Genomic DNA, 27,825 nt, shown 5'->3' on the forward strand with positions numbered 1-27,825 from the left:
GTTCGGATTCCACTTTAACCTGTAGGTCCAGTCCCGATTAGCCTTCCAGTGCATAAAGTGGACTTAAAACACCAAATCAATCAATCATAAAAAGAAAATTAAATAACGAAAGTTAACCCACACAAATATTCGCCTGGATTGTGTAGACACAATTCAAAAGAGATCTAATTATTATGAATTCAGAATGTCACACAAAATGAAATATGTTTTCAAAATGTTCGTTGTTTAGATAGATCCAATAAGCTTTAACTTCGTTTTGTAAACTTCTATACCAGCTAATGTTTTAAGAGAACAATCTTATTATGACTTATAATGACTGTTCATCAACTTCTGAACTCCAACATTAGACTGTGTTTGAGAGCAAGTAATTTCACAAGTTAGTAAGTAAGTAAGTACGCCACATGAAAATTCAGGATATCACACAGACACACACATATTATACTGCTGGCATACTCAAATAAGTTCATCTTGCCGCATAGGGGCATACATTATGAATTAGTAGTAACTAATAATGCCGAAGTAATCGAAATAACTTACTGATCCACTGGCGTATTGTCAAAGGGCGCTGTACGATTACCTTGTAAGGATCTGAGGAGATGTAAAATGTCAAACCAGAAATTGTGCTGAAAGGCAATAGCAAATCTCATGTAATATTATGGACACAACGGTATTATGTTGGTGCTCCTAACAATCAACAAACTCCACTACAGAAAGGATAAAAATAAAGCAAATATTGACACACATTTATCACAAAATTACTATGGTAACACACACAAAAATGTTTCTTGAATGGCAGATGTGAAAGTGTTAAAGACACACAAACAGATCAAAAATTGCAAAAAATTGCATGACATTTTTAAAAATGCAAATATCTATATTGCACAGAGAAGCAGTTTTGTCTGAGTTAGCAAACACGTTTGGTTAAGCCTTAAGCAAGAAGAAACTTGCTTTCTTTACTAAATTGGGTTATTTTTGACAATGTTGTGGTAACTCTAAGCAAATGTGCATGGTCACCAAAATAATTTGATTTTGGCGAAAAATCGTTTGATTGTCGCCCATTTAAATAAATCTTTGGTTACGTAATACTATTTCTTTTAGTTATACACAGTAACAAGTTTATTTTAAATATACTTTCCTCGAAAGTTTCGCTGTTCTGATTTTCCTAAAAAGAATGACTTGAAAATAGAAATACAATATTTGGTACTTCACTTGCTTCTAAAATAACTAACTAACTAACAAATTAACATGATTTGATTGTAGATATTATTATGACAAAATTTAGAGATCACATACGCTATCGTGCTTTCGACACATCTCCTAAACAAGTTGCTAAGTTCGCTACCACATAGTAACAGACATTAACCTCTAGAATTAGTGTGTGTGAAAAAGTCACAACAATTTTAGAATAGCCATTAATTATTTTATTTTACCACGCTTTCTTCACACTTTTGGCTAATCGTGGAGATGAGGATAAATGGTGATCCGATAAAACTGATGAATGGACAATCAGAAACACACGTGAACAGAACACAGGCAATGCAGAGGATTATGCTGGCTGTTGGTCCACACGCCAGAGCGTCGTTATCTGCAAGAATGCAGACCAGGGTGTACTACGTGGATTCGCACATGCGCAGAGCGTTTTGTCGCATCGTGCTCCTCCAAGACCAAATTCCCGGGACCTTCACTGTTTTGTCGCAAGCTGTCGCAACGTGACTCGAGGTGACTCGAGTCAAATGTTTCGTCCGGTGTGCGGCGGCTCATAAGAGCCCCATGTTAAACGTACCTCGAGTCGGTTTGCAACAAAAAATACTCGTCGTGTTGTCGTGCCACGTGAAGAGGGCACCTCTCATACCCCTAATAAAGATATTAGAATAGATAAAGGAAAAGGTGGGAACCCCCCGGAAGATGCCCCCACAACCAACAGCATATATTCGAGAGTATGCGCTTATGTTCTGGTACCTAAAGGGCCAGAACATCTTTTCCACGGAATATTGGTTCTCCCGTTTTCATTTCCTCGTGACTTTATTTGGTTCAAAGAATACATGTAGATACATTCATGCAAGTTACAATGTAATCCACAGGATCTGATACCGGAGTTGTTCGGTAATTGTGACGGTTGATATACTTACATAAATATCATCCCGCCACAGTCACTCTCTTCTCTTTATTTACGAGAGTGAGATATGTCATGCGCCGAAACAATTCATGGATCATTACGTAATGTATCAAGTTGCGCAGTTTTTCGACAGAGGCCGTTTGCTGCCTCGGCTCGTCACTCGCGCATGCGTAATGTAGACTCGTCGTTTGACCAGCGGTGGGAGCTGAGAGAACAACGACACAAAAGAGAGATCTCTTACACGCGTTACCCAGGACAGACCAGGATTACTCGCCAGCCGGAGCGGAGAGACGAACAGGTATATACAGTAGTTCGCGAAACAGGAGGCCGACCTTTTCTTCCCCTTTGTGGCGTATATGGCATGGCATTGTAGCTAACGTTATACGTTTGAGCAGCCCATTTCATCCTAGTCATCAGGACTTTTTGCCATTACGTAACGGGGAAGGAAGAAGGTCGATATGGGGCTTTTGTCAAATTCGTTGTATTAACAGGCATACGCGAATTGTGTAGTAACCGATTAATCCTTCTAAATTGTTGAGCCACTTATTTTTGAATTGGTTATTACAAAGAAATCAAGTAGTATTAAATCATATTTTTTTGTGTGTCTCTCCACTCCGTAACCGGCTGGAACATTGCGAGTACCCCCTTTTATTTGATAACCTGATCGATGACTTGTTTCGGCAACATCTCGAATACTTTTTCCACAATTGTTGAGACGTATTTCATGACAGGGTGTAGGTATTTATATTTAATTGATTTAATATTTGATGAAGATTTGGGAAGGGATTGAATGCATATATATATATATATATAAACTAAATTTTGGGGAGAGATCATGGTTATTTATGGTAAGTTGTTTAAATTGGAACTATAAATAAGAAAGGATAAAGTAGGGAATAAGGGAAGGTGAAAGTAGTACTTGGAGGTTCGTTTAATTCCAATTTGTAAACATTTATAGACTTAGGGAATTTTCATTGAACTGTTACATTTTGCATAATTTAAAATATTAAAAATATTGTTCTGATCAAGTCACTGTTACCCTTTTTACAAAAACTAATCTGTCTATGAATAAAAGTTTGTTTAAATGGAATATTAATTTTGATCAATTCAAAAAATAGACTAAGTGATTATTTTTTTGCAAAAGGACTACACGTAGCGTAATCTAGTGGATTGGAGATAATTTATCTGGGTTGTTTAGGGGCGTACGTAATTTTCTTAGGATGGGGAACTAGACGATTCCCCCACTTCTCAAGAAGTTTACGTTAACCCAGATTGCATGCACTCGGCGATTTAAGTTGTTTTTGTGTCCTGGAGGAAATCAAAAAACGAATCGATCCACGAAGTTCAGGGTCCTACACTGGGCCGGGAGAATTAACAATTTACAGTAGCCGTTTCTACAACGTTGTACGTTTCAATATTGCCTTTTTGAAAATTTTGGGTATCGGGTAGCCACGGTACGTGCAAAATTGAAGCTTAATTAAATAAATAAATAGTATTCGCCACATAATCCAGAACAGACCCGGTTTACAAAGTTTGTTCATATGATAATTGTTTTGTGGTCGTTTTCTTAGGTATGTAGTGTGTTTCAGTACGTCATTGGACTGAGATAGTGCTAGTAGTTCAGTGGGTAGATGTGGCGTTGTGTAGACGTGCTCTCACGCTGTATTGTTGTTTCGTGAGTTTATGTGTGTAGTTTTGTTTATGTGTAAGTGTGTGAAGGGAGAGTGAAGATTATTTGATTAAAGGCAGGGAGAAGAAGTTAATCAAGTGGGAGGGTTAAGAGTTTGGACTTTGGCTTAAGTATGAAGTATTATAGTAGTGTCAGATATAAGAGGGATATATGTTGTGTGAGTGTCCTGAGGTAGGGGGAAGGTACCATATGTTGAGAGAGCGTTAATATTGACTATTCTGGAAGCTCCAGGAGAGCTTAATCCTGGGATTCGTCAGGATAGCAAGGTTATGAAAGATGAAGGTGACAGAAGAAAAACTAGAAGTAAGTAAGTTAAGAGTTCTAGATGTGTGTGTAATTCTGTCTTGATTTTGATGAGATTTGTTTGGCATGTTACTTTTCCTTTCTGGGTTCAAATCCTAAGTGTCCCTGGTTCGAATCCTTTGGATGTAATCTTTATGTGATTCTCCCGGATACTGAATATGTAGAAGAGAAACTGGAAATAATATATATTGTATACACACATATGACTAACACCTACCTGTTGGATTGACTCATATTAAACGTCCTCTTGCATGAGTCTATTGACTCGTGTGTGAACCTCTCGTATGTTATATCTTGTGTGTATATGTGTTCGTGGCAGTTCCCGTGACACTTAGAAAACGCTAAGGAAAAAAATAATTTACCGAGATTAGAATAAGGATCATAGTGTTTGATTGGTAACAACAGCAGGCGAACAGATCGTTTGAACCCTAGGATAGAAAATGGGGAGCTCTTATATACATACGTATAATATACATATTTTCCGGATGCAGTGGCATTTTATACTTTTTTCTCATAACTGTAAACCATTTCACGGTGTCGAACACAAAGAAACATTGAATGTTCGTTCGGAATCCTGGAGAATAAGTGGAGGATTTTTCACCGCCCCTTGAGCGTGAAACTGTCATTATGTAAGTCTATAATAAGAGTGTGTCTTGTTCTACATAATTTTGTTAGGGAAAGAGATGGCTTGTAGATAGAAGATACCAAAATTACGGTTGAGGGTTTATTTGATTTGGATCCAGCATCAGTACCTCACAGCAAAATGGCTTCTAACTTGAGAAACAAATTCGCTGATTACGTTGTCAGTGAAGAAAGGGCTCTCCCTTGGCAAATGAACCGTATTTAACATGGAAATTGTAAACTTGGAGATGTATAGCTGCAAAGTGGTACTACAATTTAAAAGATTTGTGAATTAATAAATTGTGTATTGAAGTAACTGATGGCTATTGCTTTTGAGCACCTGGTATTGGTAGGTCTATTCAATGTGTACAAATAACAAATTTCTTCATGATTTTCTATGTTGGTAGAATATTTATAAAAGATCAAAGCTTTATAAACAAAATGTTTAGAAAAGCATGGAAAAGGAAACAAGAGTTATTGACACAAAGAAGTATAATAACTACATTAAATTAGGAAATCCCCATATATCATATGACAAAAATTAAACATACCTAAAACATTCTTGTCAGCAACATCCTTGTCCTCAAAATCGGGTAAGAAATACACCATAATTTCGTTCCACGCATTTATTTTGGCATTTCTATCACTGCACTCGTCGCTTGTATTGTCCCAGATTACTGGGTATTTTTCAACTTGGGCTATTCACTTATGAATTAAATTAGCAAACTCTCTCATCTTATCCTCGCACTACTCTTCTTCATCACTTTTCCCTCAGCCATCACGAACACAATTGCAAACAACAACCTCTTTTGAGAACTGCACGCATGGAACTGAAAGCGGGTAGGGACCCCAATGGGTCACCACCAGGTGTCGCCACCAGTGAAACAATGCCCTACAGGTGTCCCGAGCTGTTGCCAGGCTCGTCCACCAGCCGGACACTTGTTTCTGGTGGCGCCACCAGTGTCCCGTAATATAATATGCTCCATATAACCCAATGCCCACGTCAACTGGTGTCGCCACCGGTGTCCTAGTATAATAACGGCCTAACATGCCATGAAGGAACAACGTGGGGTGTGGAGGTAGGGGCCCCATACTTCTTGACACTCGGTGTATAGCAGCTGTATCCCGGTGTTAGGCTGATGCAAGGAAATGACGTTCGACCAAATGGACGGATAACTGTGTTCTAGTTCAGAAAATTGAACAAATGCCTGTCTGCTGATTTAAAAGTCCATTTGATTAGTTATCACATACCATGTGATCATACACCACACACTACACTGTTCCAGAACGTAGTGCAAACGGTGCAGACACCAAATCAACGAAGTAGATGAGTCGGTGTTGCACTGTGTAACCAACTAGACACGCGACTGCAGAGAGTCAAAAAGTGCAGGGAACTAGATGGGGTTACAGTGGCAATCTCGGTTAATTCGGAGGTGACGTGATCATCACTACGCTCCACCCGCTTTTACTCCCTCGGATTGCCCCCTAGGTACCAATTTGTTAAGAGGCTGGGCGAACCCCTGAACCGCTTTATATAGGGACATCATTGATAGAAATTCCCGCCTTAAATCTCCAATACCGAAAATGGAACCCAAGTGGCTGGCGTTGTAGACAGACACCCTACCGATTAGACCATCAGCCCTCTATATGCAAAATATTATGAAAAAGCTACAGAAAGAAAAATATAACTCATCATTTATGTTAATCTGACTTAAAATACAGTATACAATACTGCATTTTTCGCTGAAACTTTCTACGTAGTACATCTCCTGTGTGTGCCTAATCTTCAATTAAAATACAGTGTTTTAACCTTTGTCTCCACTATTGGTACATCCTGTATTTTAAGTGCTTAAAAAGTAGTGACCTGTACTTAGGGAACAAATATCCGAATTTTCTAATTTCACCCACTATACTCTGTCCCGGCTATCTCGAGAGCAAGGCAGCGCATAGCGACAGAAAAAGGGGGAATTGAGTGGGCAGAGCGAAGCAATACACGCTGCTACAAAGGCTGGGAACTTCAGTGCCCCTCCAAGCAATCCCGTTCCCTCTCACGTGTTCATTGGTGGAGCCGTCTCGCGTCACTACTTGCGCAGACACGCTGGACAGAGTATAGAGCTAATAATAATAGACGATAAGAAACGTTACAAATATCCTTGGCACCTTGTGTAGGAATACGAAGAGGAGCAATTCTTTATTCAGTGAAGAGACCTCTTCCAGGTCACTGACACTGAACAACACGCAACAATAGCTAAAGTCAATATCGCACGGAACAAAAGACAAATACTTTCCTTTAAGCAGGACCGTACTGGCGTATGTAGATGCGCAGGCGTGCGCAGACACTCTGATTAGGGGGAACAAGGGCCTTGATGAAAGTTCAACTGTCGAAAGAAAAACCCTCATTCCATCTCACTGTTTTATTGTATTGTTGGGTACACATCAGGGGCGTATATAGAGTATGTCCAGACTCACCGAAAATCACTGTACAGTAAAACCTCGTTAATCCGAACCCCGATAAGCCGGACTTCGCTTAATCCGGACAGTCATAAGGAAAAAAAGAGCAGAATGCAAGGTTTTAAATGTGGCTAGAAGTCAACAAGAGAACTTCCCAAAGAAAAGGCAGTCAACCACTGATGACATTCTGTTTCCCGCAGACTGTATAGTGTATTTAGGCCTATGTCCTTTAAATACACCATAATGAACGTGTTTTGTTGCTACAAACTGAGTTTTAATACTGTTCTTTTAGGTTATTTCAGTTAATCCGGACTTTCGTTAAACCGAATCAACTTATCCCCCATTATTCCGGATTAACGAGGTTTTACTGTATTAGAAGAATTCCAAATTCAGTGGCACCATTGTTTTCTGCTCCCTCTTTAATACCCCTCTCTGTGGTTCAGACACTAATTTACGTATAAACATGGTTTCGTACAGCAGATTCAAAATAACTACACATAATTTCCAATGTATGGGCAATTTATTCTGCAGACACATAAAGGTAACAAAACTAACAAATAAAGAATTTGAGAGTGTTAATAACAAGACATTTGTTAGAGAACGAAGTGGGATAGTCATGGACGTCCGCAGGAATTTTTCCAGGGAGGGGCAAGGAAGGTATTTTTTTCCAGGGAGGGGGGGGGGGAAATAAGTCACATTTTCCTCCACATTAGTGTTGTTCCCTAAAAAAACATAGTTTAAATTTGAATTTATGGTGTTCATGCAATAATTAACACACATATTATTGTGACTAAAATGAAATTATGTGTGTGAAATACATAATTCTTGGTTGACTTCCATTTTCCAGGGGTGGCATGGCCCCACCTTGCCCCCCCTTCCGGATCCCCATGCGGATAGTCATACATAGGAAATAATGCACCACCCTCCCCCTCCGTGGGGCTTTTGTCGGCTTGAAAATATTTTTTTTTTCCTTTAAGAGCATGGTAATGTTTCAGAAAGGCTATAAGATTCCTCTACTTTAAATTGTTCTATCTTCCGCACGCCTATCGATAGGTGGGCTCCTCATAGAGTAACAATTGGGGCCAAGCACAAAATACGAAAGCGGTTTTTAACAACATATACACTAGTAAATATTTATGCTCTTTAAAGTTAGTTACAAAAATGCATTTGAATTAGTTTGAATAAAATAACACAGTTACATTACAAGCGACAGCAATTTTAACTACATACAAGGCTGAGTGAAGATGCTGCTCAAAAACTTTACTGTTTATGGTTCTGCTTCGAGAATTTTGAAACATAAATTCCATTATGACGAATTTTATTTTGTAAGTAAGCACATGTACTATATTTATTTATAAATTCTTCTACTAATATTAGAAATGTACACCCTGTATATTGCAACAGACCGTGAACACATACGAAAGGGGAGGGGGTGGGATTAAGGCCCTACAAATTTACAATCTCCATCATTTTCTTTAAACATTTCCACCCGAAATTACCCACTCCGACCTTACCGACTGAATCAGCACGGCACTGCTATTACCATTAGGACATCCAAAACTCAAATTCAACTACAATTATACTTTTTACAGCTTTTATTCTTGTATTTCATTGGAATATTACTAATAATAATAATCCTTAGTACTGAAGTGGTTATCATAACTTTCGGCAGAGTCTGATTCTGGGTTCCATTCTTGTGAGAGGCAATTTTTAGTGTGAATGCAAGCAATAAATAGGCCTATCTATAAATGACTATGTATTTTGCTAGCTCAGTTATTATTCTTCAATAATAATAATAATAATAATAATAACCCGTGTCATAACAGCCCGTAAGGGTCAGTGCCTACCTATCGACTGTCGGCCTCACTCTCACCAGAGTTGGGAGATCATACAACCAAATATGGGGTGATGTGTGGTCAGCACGACGAACCCCCAGTCGTTGTAGGTTTTCTATGACAGGGTTACGCTACTCATTCGTATCTCCCCAATTGTTCACTTTGAAGTGTATTCCTGTGCAGTAACGTTTGTTTGAAATTTCGATGAAGGAATAATATGTCTTTATCCATACAAGCATTTCCAAGATGAGAGAACTATACATATCAAGTCTGTAGCTGCTGTAGTTCCTGAGATTTAAGTGTTACATAAATACAAACATTCATAATTTGTTTACCTAAATGTTTAAACTAATTCGACCTCATTTGAATGTACATTCACAAAATTAAAATATGCATTAATTACAGATTTTCACCTTACCTTCAATTCCTGAGACTTTTTCCAGTTTTTTATTCAGATCTAATATGCATCTTTCATCCCAAGGACCACACTGCCTTATGGCTGAAAGAGAATTTGATAATTATGCACTTTGATGGGTTTACAGGTTACGGATTATGTACAGGGTGAGTGAGAAGTAACTAGGAATTGAAAATTTGTTGTAGTTTTTGTAATGTTTAACCCATTAGTGCATAGTGTGCAATATATTGTACATTCATTAATATTCTTCTATTCTTCTATCAAATTCTTAAAATGATTCTGTATTTGTATAAGACGGTTTTCGGAACATCAAGAATCACATTTTTAATAACGTCCTGTCACGTGCCAGTTTCGATGACACAATGAAAGTTGAAAGGAGTAATGGTTTCTCGGAAGCGACGATAGATGGCAGCACGCCATATAAAGAAGAGCAGAGCCCATTGTACAAACTAGGTGCGGAGAAGAGGAATTATATATATTATAGAAAATTGAGAAATATATATAAGAAGAGTTCAAATACTATAAAAGAAGTAAATAGAATGATGTATATAGTAAATTAAAAGAATTAAGAATATGGCCGCAGATGAAACGTTTACGAAAGTCATTAAGTGAGCAAATGAATTCAGAAATGTATCTCATCTCAATCTCTCTTTTTACTTTTCTGACGAGGAGAACATCGTCAGCTTTTGCATTTGTCCGTTCCCCGGTGGCGCTGTATCAAATTAGACGCCCCAAAGCACTTTTCGGTTGCGCTTTTTATTAGTCGCACTGGGCCATTGGCAGCGCTCGTTATTAGCGATCCTGGTTATTCCCCTCTGGTCGTCAAATAGGAGGTGGCGCTATTGTCAGTTTAGTCGACCCTACTCTTTCTACAAGTATAGCTTGTATTGTTTGACAAAGAAGCGGGGGAAAGCGAGCACATAAATAAGATTACGCTTTAATAAAAGAAGAAGAAATTCAAAGAAAAAGAAGAAGAAGCCATTTCCATATTAAAAGAAGAAGAAGCCGTTTTCATAATAAAAGAAGAAGAAGCTTTTTCCATATTAAAAGAAGAAGAAGCCTTTTAGAAGAAGAAGAAGCCTTTTAAAAGAAGAAGAAGCCTTTTAAAAGAAGAAGAAGCCGTTTCCATAAGAAAAGAAGAAGCTTTTTCCATATTAAAAGAAGAAGAAGCCATTTAAAAGAAGAAGAAGCCATTTAAAAGAAGAAGAAACCTTTTCGATTATACATATACATATATTTTCTCTGTATTTTGTCAAGTTCTCAGAATATAGATCCGCATTTTACTATATCCTCTTGGCTATAAAACGCTTTCTTATTTGGAATTCTCAAACAAAGAACCTATCCCCCTGAGATTAAGATATCTGTAGCCGTGGTAAATAACATTTAAGTACGTACCCACAAGGGGCGTAGCATTAGTGGCGACCAACGTTGCGGCTCGAGATTTGTGAATAAGAAAGCAAAGAGAGAAAGCCAAAATGGAGGAAGAAAATAAAGTCGAGGACGAGAACGGAGAAAATACAGTGAAGGAAAAACAAGAGAAAATAGAAGAAATGACCGTGATGGAGACGTGCCGGAAGTTATATAGAAGGATGATGGAGATGCTTGACGGCAAGATAGAAGAAGAAGACGTTTCCAGAATAGGAGAAAACGAAGACAAGATAAAAGTAGCTGTTTCAAGAACAGAAGAAAATGACAGCAAGACAGAAGTAGATGTTTCCAGAATAGAAGAAAACGAAAACAAAATAGAAGTATCGGTTTCAAGAACAGAAGAAAATGAAAACAAGATAGAATTAGCCGTTTCAAGAACAGAAGAAGATGACAGCAAGACAGAAGTAGATGTTTCCAGAATAGAAGAAAACGAAAACAAGATAGAAGTATCGGTTTCAAGAACAGAAGAAGATGACAGCAAGACAGAAGTAGATGTTTCCAGAATAACAGAAAACAAAGACAAGATAGAAGAAGCGAAGGTCTATATAGAAGATAGAAGTTGGAAGACGAAAGAGGAAAATTCCAATGACAAGCATGACAGCAAGATAGAAGAAGAAGCTATAAAGTTAGGCAAAGTAAACAAAGAAGAGACAGATAAGAAAATAGAAGAAGAAAAAGAGGAAAGTTCCAATGACGAACATGACGGCAAGATAGCAGAAGTAGCTATAAAGTTAAGAGAAGAAACCACTCAGGAACTTAAAGAGGTCAAAGAAGAGGAAGATAAGAAAATAGAAGAAGAAGAAAGAGAAATAGAAAGTGAGGAAAAATGTAGTTGTCAATGTAACGGTGAAGAAATCCATGTCGAAGTGAAGATGATAGAAGAAAGTTCCAGTGACGAGTCTCTGAAGGAAGAAGAAAAGAAGTATAACCCTAGCAGAAGATGTAAACAAAGAAGAAAGAAAAGTAAAATGAGATTTAGATATATTCACGTAAAGACATGGAAGAAAAGGAAGACAAAGAAATTAAAAATAGAAAGGAACCTGAAGAAAGTTAAGAATATGCTAAAAAGAGTCGACATAGATCAAATGGATTCTGATGCTACTTCGCCAAAGAGAAGGAAGAAGAAGACGAGACGGAAAAGACAAGGAGAGCATGCATTTGATGAAGATGTAGAACATAAGAAGAAGACTTGGCAGAAACCAGATTGGAAGAAGAGAGAAATGAAAGTAATTTCTTTACTGGAAGAAAGTTGGAAGAGGAGGAAGAAGAATCTTGAAAAGAATAGAAAAGAAAATAGAAGAAAGAGAAGAAAAGAAGAGGAAGGAAAAAAGAAACAAGATAATAACAAGCAACGAGTATCTGAAAGAATCGGAAGAAACAAATATGACCGAATAGTGCAAAGGAAGGAGATGTTATGACTTATTTAGACTGGCAAGCAGACGTTTCTAGAATTAATAAAGTTCTCTGAAAAAGTTCCAGCTTACCAGAAGAAAAATTCGTGGAATTATTAGTGATCTATTTGAAAGAAGAAAATTTTAGTTCTTTAATGTTAGTTCCTGTAAAAAGATATATAATACCCATCGTTGGAGGAAAATCTATTCTGCAAGTAATATGTTAAGAAATAATAATAACTGCTAATTTATGTCACCACTCCAGTGAACAATGAGACCGATAGTGGAAGATGAAACCTGTAAAAGGAAAGAAGCCAAAGAAAGTAATATGGAAAATGGAAGTAAACTTTTCAATTGTACGAACAGAAGAGAAAGAAGAAAACAGTTAGGCACAGAATGAAGTAATTTATGAAGAAAACTCTCAGGAAAAAGGAGAAAACAATATGAAAGAAGATCGAATAGTATCAGTAAAATGAATTCTTTGTAAGCTTAGACGACGAAAAGTCATCGTGTATTTAGAAAAGTGCAAATGAAATGGGTTGTAGTCCCAGAAGCTAAAGAAGAATCGGTTGTATTCCGAGAATGGGTTGTAGTCCCAGAAGTTAAAGAAGAATCGGTTGTATTCCGAGAATGGGTTGTAATCTCAGAAGTTAAAGAAGAATCGGTTGTATTCCGAGAATGGGTTGTAATCCCAGAAAATAAATATATCTAGATACATGCTGATATGAAATTAAGGCTTATGTGAAGAATTATTGTAGCTGATGGAAACACTTAGATAGATAGAGAAGAGAGAGAGTTCTTTGAAACTGAAAAATCTGAGCTAACTGATAATCTGTAGAGAGATTGCTGAGAGAAGAAAAGGGTGAAACGAAAATTACTATTTTGGCGGGACATCGTCAGGTAAAGACTATCTCGGAGAGATTAGACTAGCAGATTTGCAGGAGGGGAACTATTAAAGAATTATATCTTGTATCTAAAAATAACTTAAGAGGTCACGAATATTTCCGGAACGTGGTGATAAGATATCTAGAAACGAAAATAGAAAGAAGAAAGAAATAGAGAGATGAGGAAAAATGCTGCATGCCAGGAGATATAATTTCACAGTGAAAGTGAAAAGCAATGTAAGCTGTAGAAATGTGAACCAATGAGAAAAGTCAAACGAGATGTAGAGAAAGTGGAAAAATTTATCTATTTTCAAAAGATTTTTCCAATAGAGAATTTTTTTATCCTCAAGGAGGGGAATATTGTGTCACGTGCCAGTTTCGATGACACAATGAAAGTTGAAAGGAGTAATGGTTTCTCGGAAGCGACGATAGATGGCAGCACGCCATATAAAGAAGAGCAGAGCCCATTGTACAAACTAGGTGCGGAGAAGAGGAATTATATATATTATAGAAAATTGAGAAATATATATAAGAAGAGTTCAAATACTATAAAAGAAGTAAATAGAATGATGTATATAGTAAATTAAAAGAATTAAGAATATGGCCGCAGATGAAACGTTTACGAAAGTCATTAAGTGAGCAAATGAATTCAGAAATGTATCTCATCTCAATCTCTCTTTTTACTTTTCTGACGAGGAGAACATCGTCAGCTTTTGCATTTGTCCGTTCCCCGGTGGCGCTGTGTCAAATTAGACGCCCCGAAGCACTTTTCGGTTGCGCTTTTTATTAGTCGCACTGGGCCATTGGCAGCGCTCGTTATTAGCGATCCTGGTTATTCCCCTCTGGTCGTCAAATAGGAGGTGGCGCTATTGTCAGTTTAGTCGACCCTACTCTTTCTACAAGTATAGCTTGTATTGTTTGACAAAGAAGCGGGGGGAAAGCGAGCACATAAATAAGATTACGCTTTAATAAAAGAAGAAGAAATTCAAAGAAAAAGAAGAAGAAGCCATTTCCATATTAAAAGAAGAAGAAGCCGTTTTCATAATAAAAGAAGAAGAAGCTTTTTCCATATTAAAAGAAGAAGAAGCCTTTTAGAAGAAGAAGAAGAAGCCTTTTAAAGAAGAAGAAGCCTTTTAAAAGAAGAAGAAGCCGTTTCCATAAGAAAAGAAGAAGCTTTTTTCATATTAAAAGAAGAAGAAGCCTTTTAAAAGAAGAAGAAGCCATTTAAAAGAAGAAGAAGCCTTTTCGATTATACATATACATATATTTTCTCTGTATTTTGTCAAGTTCTCAGAATATAGATCCGCATTTTACTATATCCTCTTGGCTATAAAACGCTTTCTTATTTGGAATTCTCAAACAAAGAACCTATCCCCCTGAGATTAAGATATCTGTAGCCGTGGTAAATAACATTTAAGTACGTACCCACAAGGGGCGTAGCAGTCCTGGCAATTGTGATTGTTGAAGCTGAAGAAGAAGAAGTTTTAAAAATGGCTCAAAGAGATTTTCAAGTAACACGCACTGGGTAAGGAAATTTCAAATTATAAATTTTATTTTACATTTCATGTAAATATTTTTTGTTTACCACGAAGCTGTGTATTGCATGTTTGTGTACAGTCAATATTTGCACAAAGAATCAGTTTACATAGATATCTTGAAACAATAAAAGTTAGGTGTACAATATATTGTACGCTATGCATAGCAAGCTCTTTGAAAGCCATTGTTTCATTATTGTGGCTTGCATTCTGCTTGAACGGTTGGACTAGCTTTTCCTTCATGATTTCTTTATGTAATTGTTGAGCCTTGTTATACAACAATGTATGTAGTTTGTTATTGTTTTTGTTAGAAAATAATGAAATTTATTCATAAAGAGGGCATATACTGTTCTCGTTTTTTACTTCAAACACTAATTTATCAATACGTGCATATGTTCTTTTCTCTCAATAAAATTGTTCCTTCTTTCAGGTTGAATGTGCACGAAATTCTACCGAGTGATCAAAAAGTCACGCAACCCATGTAACATTTGTTTGAATCTGTGTTACCTGGGCGCATCATTACGAAGCCACTATGGCCGCCCAGGTCTCCCGATCTCAATCCGCCGGACTATTTCCTCTGGGGATTTCTGAAGTCTGCGGCCTATACTTATTGTGTTATCTTTTATAAAATCAGCTGATATTCCTCCAAATGCAGGGCATAAAGTTTTTTTAATATAATTATTTCACCTCTGTAGCTCTTATGAAAGAGCTATCTGCATATGGCATATGCGCTACAGGGACAATACAAAATCGAAGAACAATGAAATGCACTCTAGTGGAAAAGAAGGACATGAGAAAGAAGGATAGAGGAGAGCATGATTATTGTTTGTGTGATGATGTACTTCTTGTACGGTGGAACGACAATAGCGTCGTTACCCTAGCTACAAACTTTGAGGAACTCTCAATTGGCCAAGCCAATCGTTGGTCTTAGGCAAAAAGAGCAAAAAGAGCAAAAATTACAGTCACGCAACCGATTCTTATATCTTGCTACAATAAAGGGATGGGAGGAGTGGACCAAATGGACCGAAATGTTGATGCCTACCGCACACGAATTAGGCAGAAAAAGTGGTGGTGGCCCATATTTGCATATTTTTTGGATGTTTCTGCTTCCAACGCTTGGATTTTGGCTAAAAAGGTGAATTCAAGAAACTGTACAGAATCCCTTTTCTCTTTTCGAAGATACATAGCTCTTGCTTTGTTACAATTTTTGGAACAGCTACACACCAGGGAAAGCAAGCAGCAACTCCATTAGTCGATGAGCGGTATGACAGGATGAATCACTGGCCAGTGAAAATACCTAAAGGCAGATGTGCAAATGAAAAGTGTTCAGGGAGAGCTAAATACGTATGTAACAAATGTAACGTGGGACTCCATCCTGAGTGTTTCCTACAATACCACGTGAAAACTGATAACCAGTTATAATATATGATTATAATTATTGTTATTATTCAAAAAATGTTAAAGTGTGCAAATGGTTAAAGCTTGTAACAATTTGTAGTATTAAGTAAAGTCATAGGCTTCAGTGAAAAAATGTTCTGAGTTGAAACCAAGTTCTTAATTGTGATGTGAATAAACAATACACATGTTTATTATGCATAGCGTGCAATATATTGCACACCCCGTAGTTCGATTGTTACCAACAATAAAACTGAAATTATGGTATTTGTTTCATATTTGCACCCCATGAGAACCAAAATTATGAAAAAGTACAAAAAACATTATTAGTAAAATTTATGCACTAATGGGTTAAACAATCTCAATGAAACTTCCTGTACATATACATTATGGAATACGAATTTCACAATGTGATAACCGATAGGGTCGTAAGTCCATATTTTCTGCATGACACCATAAATGGCGAACGCTACCTGACAATGTTGCAAGGGTATGTTTGGCACATCGTATCTCGCTGGGGAAACATTGGTTTGCTTTCATGCACCGCCAACTTACACTTACCGCGACAACGAGGACTTCACGAACGGCCTGCCAGACGTTCGGACCTCACCCCCTGTGATATTTTCATGTTGGGCTAGGCAAAGGAGGAAGTGTACAAGACAAAAACCCGCACATTGGAATAATTGGATGTACGGATTCAGGATGTTATGAGAAACGTTCCGAGGAAATTCCTGCAGAAGAATTCCATCCCCGTTCGTTGGAGAAAGCTGGTGGATGCCGCCGGTGCCTACATTGAATTCTGGGCTGGTACATTATGTAATTCTATTCCGTAATGTATATGTGCATAAAATGTCATTGAGATTGCTCAAATATTACAAGAACTACAGCAAATTCCAATACCTAGATCATTAAACGCGACAATTGTGGTCTGCGGTATTTCAGTTTTGAACACTGAGGGATCGAAAGAAAAGAGAAATGCTCGTGTTTTTTTTACGTAAGTTTTTTCCAAGATTTTATCTTTTACAAACATTTATACAAACTGACAATGCACAAAAACAATATCAAGAAGAAAATGAAACACAATAACATGCTTAACTGTAGCCTACAAAATGCTACTGTAGCCCGTATGTTTAAATGCAATCATTAAAATACGCATTGGTATTTATTTATTTTAAAAATGCCTTTTCTATTTCAATATGGCTCTTTTATGCCAATTATGGGTTATCGTCATCAATATTCTACAATTAATACACTTTTTGTAGAAGTTAATTGACTTCATCGATATATTTAATGGACACCTAAATAAGCACAACCTCAGACAGACTGATAAATGCCTGAAATGTAAAACCGAGATGGACACACCGGAACATAAAGCCTTCTTTTGCCAGACATCAAACAAACAAATCGAAGATTTAAGACAAAAGCTACCAAACTTCAACACGTACCAGTTAATAAGAAATCCCGAGCACTTTACGTCACTAAACGACTTAACAAACCTGGTGTCGAAAGAGGAACATTCCCTCTTCAAATCCGGCATCACTCACCTCCCCATTCAACCCCTACCTCCGGAATGTAATGTATCCCCCAGAAGATCACAAAGAATCCACCTTCGACAAACTCAACAACAGGACATCCCTCCTTAGGACTAAGATCACCAAGAGGATAATGAAGCAGAACCTCCCACAGGAACATCAAGAAGGAGACACTAATACACAAGACAGTGATACGCCAAAACGAAAAAAGGTTACGCCTCCCCGGAGAAAGGCAAAGGATAACACTGCAAGGACTCGACCTAGGAACCAACCGAATTTAACCCAGATTTTTCTTTTTCGTTTCTTTCTTAAATTGTAATCTTACACCCCCTTCTTTATTCTCGTTACTAAACACACTGCAAACTTCTCTCACTGATTCTTGACAATTCTCTATATTTCCACTACCGAACGTACTAATGTACCCGATACTTCCCAGGAAATCCCTCTCTACTTCTTCCCTTCCTGATGATGTCCCGGGTACCAACCGTCGTACCGATGTTCATCCCAGTCCGACCAACTCTTGCTGGTCTCCCGCAAGTCTCCTTGCATCAGGTACCACTCGTTCTTTCATATCTCTTCCTACTATTAATACGTACATCTCAAAGCCAATAATACTCTCACTATCTCAAACATAACATACTAGAACATAGACCCTGCTTAACATTCATAGAATCGTGTTAATGTCCATTCCTCATCTCATCCATCAACACTAATGCACACGACACACAATAAAACTTATCCTAAGAAAACATTACCCACCCAATTACACATTTATGTAATTTCGTATCTGTGATCATAAATAATATTAATGTTAAACACTAACACTTATTTACTTCCTACTATTTCTAACCTTTATCTTAATCTTCTTACCTTGTAGAATGATGTGAAACCAACTTTGTTCAGGAAAACCGAACAAATTTGGTTCTTCACACTGGGACATTCTTGCCAATGTCACAGTGAATTATTGTAATTAAAAAAATAATGGAAATCAAGGATGAATCAAAGAAAAGCGGGGGAATCCGTAAAAAATTCACGGAACTGACGCCCTGGGTTAATTTTCAGGTACCAGGGCATAAGCACATACCTCCGAAAGTAGCTTGACTACTTTTATCCGTATACATAAAATAATAATCGTTCTATGTTACCATATCTTGTATACTGTTTAGGAAATAAAATTCTTTGTCTCATTTAATGGACACATATTTCAAAAGTAATGGAAACATGGCCTGCACTTAAGGTTTCACGAAACTGCGCATACCCTGTGAAAATTTAACACTTCAGCACTGCGTACTACCCTTTCACTGTATAACGCAGAACTTACGTTTTGTCTTTTCTCCTTCTTCACAGGTATCAGTGTTCAAGCTCTTTCGGTGCTCTGGAAATAGAGACCTCCCGCAACCTAAAATAGGGATAGGAATAATATTACAATAACACCACGTAAACATTTCAGACAATTTGGAAGCAGTAAGCATTCACTGTAAAGTCTAATGCTATCGGATTAAAATTATAGATACTTGAGTTTGGACTCCAATTAAATATTAACCAGTAGACCTACATTGAAACGAGTTACATCAAAATTTAGCTTAACACTGCACACAGCGATAGATGTCCGTTGAACAGCGCAAACTACTGGTTGGTGCTACGAGTCATTGCTTCCGGTGTTGCTATACGTTCCACGCACAGCTTCACTCCGTTGAATAAAAATCTATATAAAATCTGTTTCGCAATGTAAATTGACAGTGATAATGCATTTTTAAAACAGACGCAAAAAGCTTCAAAACAAGATCAATATTGTATTTGTAGGACTACCCAATACTAAGAAAACGTTGTTTGGCAAAATTGCAAAAAACTGTTTTTTGACAAATTTTGAAAAACTGAAAATTAATAATTGTGGTTAAAACCTTTCTGCCTGCACCCTACTAAAATTTCATAACGATCGGACAAGCAGTTTTTGATTTACAGAATTTCAATTAGATCGATTGTTTGCAAAATTAAAGAAAACGGCACATTTTTTTTGTTCTCACGACTATAAAAAACAGAAGGCATACTCGAAAAACATTGCTTAGCATAGATTAACGCAGAAATAAATAAGCTAAATCTTAATGTAACTAGTTTTAATATAGGTCTACTGGTTAATTTTTAATTTGAGTCCAAACTCGAGTATCTATAATTTTTAATCCGACTGTAATGATTTCATTGAAATTACAAGGCCTTGTTTCATAAATAAAACCTAATTAGAGTTTGAAAAATTATGAAATTTTAACGCATTGTAAGTAGCAAGAGTATTCGGTGTGATAATGAAAAAAGTGCTAATTTTTTGTTATAAATTCTTCTCTTATATTTCTTCCCTCCTTTCCATCTGTCTCCCTCTGTCTTTCTTTCTTATTTCTCGCCTATATTTTTTCTAAATTTCTAATTTTTATAATTGTAAGTTAAATGTTGTTAAAAATTTTGATTAATATTAGTGGGTGAGCATTTCACTTCAATTGTAAGTATTAATTTACCAGAGTTTTGCTTTGAAATATTAAAAAAATTACATCAGAGTATAAACATTAGTACAGTAAAACCTCGTTAATCCGGACCCCGATAAGCCGAACTACGCTTACTCCGGACAGGTAAAACGCCCCCCCCCCCCCAAAAGCAGAATGCAAGGTTTTAAATGTGGCTAGAAGTCAACAAGAGAACTTCCCAAAGAAAAGGCAGTCAACCACTGATGAAATTCTGTTTCCCTCAGACTTTGTACTGTACTGTATAGTGTATTTAGGCCTATTCCCTTTAAATACACCATAATAAACGTGTTTTGTTGCTATAAACGGAGTTTTAATGCACTTTCTACTGTGCTTTTAAGTTATTTAAGTTAATTCGGACTTTCGTTAAACCGGTCAACAACTACCACACCCGCGAAATACATGTTAAGTTATCACAAAATACAATTTTCTTCTGATAATATTGTGAATCAACGGCAACTTCGAATTTTGCATAACTTCCAGGATAATTGGACTCTGCGAAAGTGTCGTGTGACAAATTTGCGGACACGGCGAACGACCAAAACACCGGAAAAGTATATCGGCCGGTCTATCTATCCCATTCTCTGTATCTATTTTTAGCTCTCCGCTCCACCAATTTCTCTCCCTCTCTCTCTATTTTACTTTTCTGTGTTTCCTAACACTAATATGCAAGGTTTTGTTGTTTTGAAATTAAGAGGTGTATCGGAATGGACTCTTTCCGCAGATTCCGAAAATGACCTTCAAAAGTCCATAGCACGTCAGGTTTTCTCACAAATCACGAAAATGTGAAAATCTAAAAGAAAAACATATTTTTTTAATGACATTGAAGACAACGTTTGTAACGTGTGAAAATGTGCTCTGGAGGGACGGAATGAATGTGTAAGGAATAAACATAAATACATGGCTGATTACGAAAATTAAACTTACTCATACCACACCCCATCGTCACATGACGGTCACATGTGGCGCCATCCCGGCTAGAACGCCCACCAGTCGGTGCTAAGCAGGGACTGCTCCCAGGTGCATTGTATTGAGTACGTGACCGTTCGGTTGTTTCTTTGTGGCGTGTGCAATGGCTTCACGTGGATGTGTCAATCATCAGACATATTTTGCTACATATGTGACTGTTATACGACAGGAAAACAGAGGCAAAATATTGCGCCTTTCATGAAAATGCTTATTTTCAATATTTCGGGATGCACCTAGAGTCGTTTTCACGTTCAGAAGAGACAACGGGGCTTATGGAGAAACCGCACAGTGTTGCCAATACAGCGCTAGCTCATGTCGCCGGGAAATGATGACCTTCCTTCACAAAGAAGGTGTTACATATTTTGTATATATAATGATAATTATATGTAATTATTAACATTAATATTATACTGTGAACGTTACAGTTACCCTTTTTACTATGATCCATTGCGATCACTACACACGCGAGTGTAATGCAGGAATATGACACTTAAAAAAGTAAAAATCACTGAGAGCTCACACAACTGAAAACACTTTTTCGGGAGAGGGAAAAAGTCTAAACAGACCAAAGCAGATCTCTCACTCAAGTAAGGGGACCCTGGCACATGGGTTAGATTCAAGTTGCAACCCAAACAAACAAATGAGTTATGGCCCACGTGAACTGATAAGACTTGAATGACTCAAGCAAGGCATGTCATATTTCTATCTTGAAGCCCCATATTTTGTCACGTGTTGGAAAGCCTTTCAAAGGTTAATATGGTGTCTATGAATTTATGTGTACGTTGGAAACTGAAAGGTGATCTTCATTTCAGCATTAATGTCGACAGTAATGTAAACGAAAACAACGTTTATTGTGTATTTGCGACAGCACTAATGTTGCTCACAACAGCAGCATTGGAAATAATTGTCAATTATTAAATTTAAGTAATTTCAATTCTATTATAACAAACTGCATGTAGTTCATATTTTTACTGAATGGAAATAAAATAACAACTGGAAAACTTGGTGGTGATTAGCCGGAATGCTGAGGTGAGTCAGCTCAAGATGGCCAGACAACGTCTCCTTACTTCGCGCGCGGTTCGGGTTAAAAAGAAACTCCAAATGCATGGAAGTAATATTTCTGGGAACCTTTGAGTGGTTATAAAAAATAATTTCATTATTTTCTCCACAACTTTGTCGCTGGAAGTTTTTACTTGGATTTACAGAACAAAAAATGGCCAGCAACGACATTTTTTACTGCACGAATATAAAAAATCTCCACATACTTTATTTGAATATTTTTTAATGCAAATATGCTTTAAAGTATTGATAAATTCTGAGTACCACCGTCACCTATGACAATTAAAAAACAGTGTCAATTTTTTTCATAATGAAAGCTTCAATTTTACGGCATGTTTCAACGTTAGGAATGAAAACAATGTAAAAATTGTGTTTTCACAGAAAATTTGCGTTTTTAATTTATCTAAAATTATGTAAGCAAGTTACCAGTTTTTTGTGTTCACCATCGTATTCTCTACAAAATTTCCTGCAAAACTGCAGGTACCGATTTTACTTAAGCTAAATTTGTAAATCCAGAAATTTCACAACAGCGCGCTCGTATTTCCCATAAGAAAAGCATTGCCCATAAGAGCCCATTGTGTCTTCTGAACGTGAAAACGACTCTAGGAGATCAGGACAAAGCGTGGGCTCCTCACAAAGTGTGCCGTGGATGTGTGGAGTGGTTGAGAAACTGGAACAGTGGAAAAAGGGAACAGTATGGGGGCTGAAACCTAAGTGCCATTTACCCAACATGAACTGAATGATTCGGTTTGAGATCTGAATTTACCTAAAGATGCAGCAGAGTTGTTAGGATCACGACTTCATGCAAAGAATTTACTGTGTCCTCGAGATTCTACTGATAGAGACACCCAGAAGCAGAATTGGTTCCATTTTTTGCATAGGAAAGCGGTTTGGTATATTGTCTAGACATTCTGGCAGTCATGAAATTTTTCAACATTAATTGCAATTCAGGAGTGTGGAGGTTGTTCATAGATGTCAGCAAATGCAGTTTAAAGGTGTTTTATTACACAATACAAACATCCATCCATCCATTCCAGTAGCACATTCAGTTACTTTGAAAGAGACGTACGAAAACCCTAAATTGCTGCTGGAAAAGGTGCAGTACAAGCGTTATGAATGGTCTGTGTGCGGGGATTTCAAGGTGATTGGAATATTGCTCGGCCAACAAGCAGGCTACACCGAATTTCCTTGCTTTTTGTGTGAATGGGACTCCAGAGCAAGGACGGAACATTGGGTTCGGAAGCAGTGGCCAGTCAGAAATACAATCCCCCCCACAAGCGAAAAAAAACATTGTTTCAGTTCCACTGGTTGATCCCTCGAAAATACTGCTGCCACCGTTACATATACAATTAGGGTTAATGAAGCAATCCGTGGCAGCTTTAGGCATGGACAGTGAATGCTTTCCTACCTTGCTGTTAAGTTTTCATCAATCACGTTTGAAAAAATCAAAGCTGGCATTTTTACAGGCCCACTAATACGACAATTAATGGCGGACAACATATTCGAGGAAACTATGAGTGGTGAGTGTGAATTGTAAGCATGGACTGCATTCAGAAATGCCATACAAAACTTTTTAGGGAACACGAAGGCTGCAAATTACACCATTTTAGTCGACGAGATGTTGGAATCCTATAAACTGCTTTGTTGCAACATGAGCGTCAAAGTTCACTTTCTTCATGCTCATCTGAATTACTTTCCTAACAATCTTGATATTAATCAGGATATTATAGTGATGGAAAAGAGATACCAAGGAAAGTGGACTGTGCATATGATGGCCGACTATTGTTTGATGTTGAAGAGAGACTGTACGGAACAACACCGAAGAAATGCCAAAAATCCTCAAAAGGAGCCCAATGGTGAATATTAGTTATGTTTATTCCTTAGACATTCATTCTGTCCCTCCAGAGAACGTTTTCACACGTTACAAACATTGTCATATATCAATGTCATTAAAAATTACGTTTTTTAGATTTTCACATTTTCGTGATTTGTGAAAAAACCTGACGTGCTATTGAATTTTGAAGGTCATTTTCGGAATCTGTGGAAAAATCCATTCCGATACATCTCTTCATTTCAAAACAACAAAAAAATGTTGAAAAATGCAGATCAGTGCGCCTTCCCTCTTCCCTCTTTCGGTACACTTACCGTCATATGGCACGAATATGTATGAACAGTTGCATCCTGTCTCTGTATATTGTTGCGAAAACAATACCAAGCACACGTCATTTGATTCTTCCAGCTTTGTTGTGCACTTTTTAGGTGTTATCAACCCTTCTGACAACTGTGTATTGTCAATCTGCGAGAAAGTAATAATATCAGAATGGTGGATATAAATATTGTTGTAGCAGCATGTTACAAACTAATTCTATTTGTGCTGACACTAAAAATTCATTTCTAAAATATTTTTCTTGCACAAATCTAAGATTAATTCAGTTATTATACCTTACTTTATCAGAATTTAATTAATATTCTTTGAAATATCATGAAAATGATTATCTAAAACATGATTTATAACAGACAATTGAACACGTGATCAAATCCACATTCTGTGACGGGGTGAATAGTGCAACGTTCTACATCGCGGGAAGTTCAAGGTTTGAATCCTGGCCATAGCGTCAAACTGGCCTGTTTCCCTGTTCACTTGAGTTCCAAAATCACTTTTCATTATTTTTTTTAAAAATAAGCATAATAATTTTATTACCAAAAGAAAACAGTTGTCAAGCACAGTAAAAAAGCAACTTCAAAATAATAAAATTACTTATGTTAATAATTTATCTTATTTGAAAAAGCATTGGAACCATACAATAAAATAAATCATCTAGATGACCGAGAACACTGGCATTTTTTGTTTGTTGTTCTAAATCCACTTCATGCACAGATAGGCTAATCGGGACTGGACCTACAGTTTAAAGTGGGATGCAAACCACTGTGCAATGTGCACATTGAGTACAGCTCAACCAAGGCGAGAAGAGCCCCAACAAAAAATTGTTTTCTACTCTCGCTTAGAGATCGACAGAAAATGAATATGTGCTTAAAATAATAAAAAATTAAGAATGCAAATTCCCCACGTCAAAGCATGGGGAATCGAGTGCACGTATTTTGGCTGTTCTATTTTTTACAGGAAAAAAGCGAAATTTTTTAAATCAAGTGCAATAACGACTTTGGCGCAGAATGAAGGAATTGGTGAAACCACCCTGGCAAGAAACGTGTGACTTATTGAAGATTTACAGATTATTCTGTGTACATGGTGAATACATAGTAACATGTTTTGTATGTTGTGTTATTGAGGCAATACTTGCAAGTAATAATGCAAATTACATTGACTTAATAATAAACTCATAAAAAATTAATGAAGTCAGTTTTATGCACACAAAGGTTAACTGGGACTTGACATGCAATTTAGAGTGAGATCCGAACGACCGTGCAATGTGCCTCCGTCTGGTATCGAACCCCGGACAAGGCAACGACCTTGCCACTACGCCATCGGGGAGGCTCAGAAATCAAATTAAATTGATGACTATGAGTAGAGCTATGATTGGTATGTAGTTACATATTCTATTCATTTCTAGATACATACCCTGAACACGAAAATGTCAACGAATTATATAACTGACATCATTTTGCATAAGTTTTATGTTACATATGTTTACATATTTGTCAGGCTATTACATGTTTTACATATTTGCTAATTTACTTTACATAAAACAACATATTTCGGTAATTTTTTCCTATGTGGATCCTTTTCCCTATATTTTCGATGAAACGTGATCAAGAAAATTTGATTCTCATGCGGTCACCTAAAATTGACTGCCAAGTCGAAAGACAGGCTGAAGACAAAAAAGAAATAAAATACTGGAACTGTTATTATTTATCGATAGATGTTGGAATTTCTCCCCCTCCCCTTTCTGGTTACATATTTTCGTTTCGCTTTTAGGTGTAGGCAAGGCACCTAGAAACTTGGCATCGGTGGATAAGAAAGTTACTTTCCTGTACGTAGCGAGTTACACAATATGTTCGCTTGTACAATAAGTACAAAAGTAGCTATATATTTTCATTCGATTGTTCTTTCTGTAGACACTTTATTTACAAATTGTATCGAACGGTAGGAAGAGCTCTCTTACATATTTACATATTCTACAATAATTTGCGATGTGAAAAGTAATTAATAGTTGACAAAATTGGTTTCTTAAATATGTTCACGATGCTGTGCTTTATTGAGTTTATAAATTTGATACACATTTTAATATGAACAACTTATGACTTTAAAATTACGTTGAATATGTTTAAATAAAATAAATATCTAGCAGAATTCTTGAAATTTCTTGAATACTCGATTATTATTAATATTACATATTCTATGATTGACACTAAATATTTAGCTACATATCCTTTTGATAATACATATATAGGTACATATTTTATCAATTATTGTTTCATATTTATGTACATATTTTGTACTTTGATATCATATAAAAATCCGGGCTCTACTTATGAGCATGGAATGTTGAGCAGAATATGTGTATTTAAAGAAGGCAAGGTGTATACTTGAAATCATATCACATACCACTTCCGTTGATATCTTTGAGGTGACCTTTTTCGATGGACCAACTGCGTGAGGCTTTGTCCTGTGCATTTTGACTTCTGGCAGAGACTGATTGGGTGACAAGTAGTAGATGAACCCTTGGGTTGATCCTACGATGGGTAGGATGGTGCGGTTGTATTCTGGAAGAGGGAGTCAATTAAATAGATGTGTTTCTTTTTATAAGAAGTTGCTTCAAATTTCTCGGAGCACACACACACATACGCACATATACTTTTGGAGAAATTATTCGAATAAGAAAAAAAAGGAAAGTGCCAGACATAGGGAAGAAAAATTCGAGACACAAGAGAAAAGAAAGGAACAGAAAAGTGGTAGAGGTAGATAGATGGAGAGAAAGAGAGGGAGAGACAGGCAAAATGAAAATTAAAGGGATTGATAGACAGAGAAAGAATGAGAATGGTACCAAGAAAGAGATAGAGAGAGACAGGCAGGAAGAAAATGGAAGGGACTGATAGAGAAAGAATAAGAATGGTACTAAGAAAGAGAGAGAGATAAGGAAAGAAAGAAATTAAGAGAGAGAAACATAGAACAATCTGGAGGCACTAATTGCGAGATAAAGTAGGAGATAAATAGAGAAAATGAATAAAAGAGACAGGCAGGGTGATGAAGAAAATAGCAGTGACTGATAAAGAGGAACGAAATGATGACAAGTGATAGAGAAAAAGATACACGTAAAAAAGAAGAAAGTTCAGATAAAGAGAAAGTAGGAGAGTAAAAACGGAGAATGAGAAAATAGATGTAAGGAATAACTAGTGGAGTAGGCTAGTTGAATTTGCACCTGGAAAAGATTCCAGAGTTTCGATGTCCTTTCCTGCTAAGCATCATTCTTATGGACCCTTCAGTTTTTGTTTCTCCATTTTAGAAATACTGATTCCAACTCTAACCCTGTTAAAATAAATCGGGTAATAATATAATTGCTTACTTTCCCCCAGTATTAGCTCATTGGTATTTCATATACTTAATGGTGACTCAACTTACCAACTTCCTCCTCGGGGTCATATTTGAGCATTATGGAGAATTCTAGGTCGAACATATTCTCTCTTCTCAAAGGTTCTTTCGTGGAGTAACAAAGGCCCCGTTTTCCGAACACAGGT

General features: G+C 37.0%; 1 protein-coding gene across 1 annotated transcript; it reads right to left on the bottom strand.

The window, feature by feature from the left end:
• Positions 1-2,959: 2,959 nt before the first annotated feature.
• On the bottom strand, positions 2,960-27,825 carry LOC146002146 (uncharacterized). Its single transcript, XM_083139865.1, has 6 exons — positions 27,710-27,825; positions 24,277-24,427; positions 18,918-18,995; positions 9,435-9,515; positions 4,327-4,450; positions 2,960-2,984 (listed from the first exon to the last, which is right to left on the bottom strand). Exons 1-6 carry the CDS (start codon positions 27,728-27,730, stop codon positions 2,960-2,962), a joined length of 480 nt encoding a protein of 159 aa, XP_082995991.1. The 5' UTR covers positions 27,731-27,825.

This window comes from Lepisma saccharinum, chromosome 18 (assembly GCF_977018435.1).
Source record: "Lepisma saccharinum chromosome 18, izLepSacc3.1, whole genome shotgun sequence".
In the NCBI taxonomy this organism is placed as follows: Eukaryota; Metazoa; Arthropoda; class Insecta; order Zygentoma; family Lepismatidae; genus Lepisma; species Lepisma saccharinum.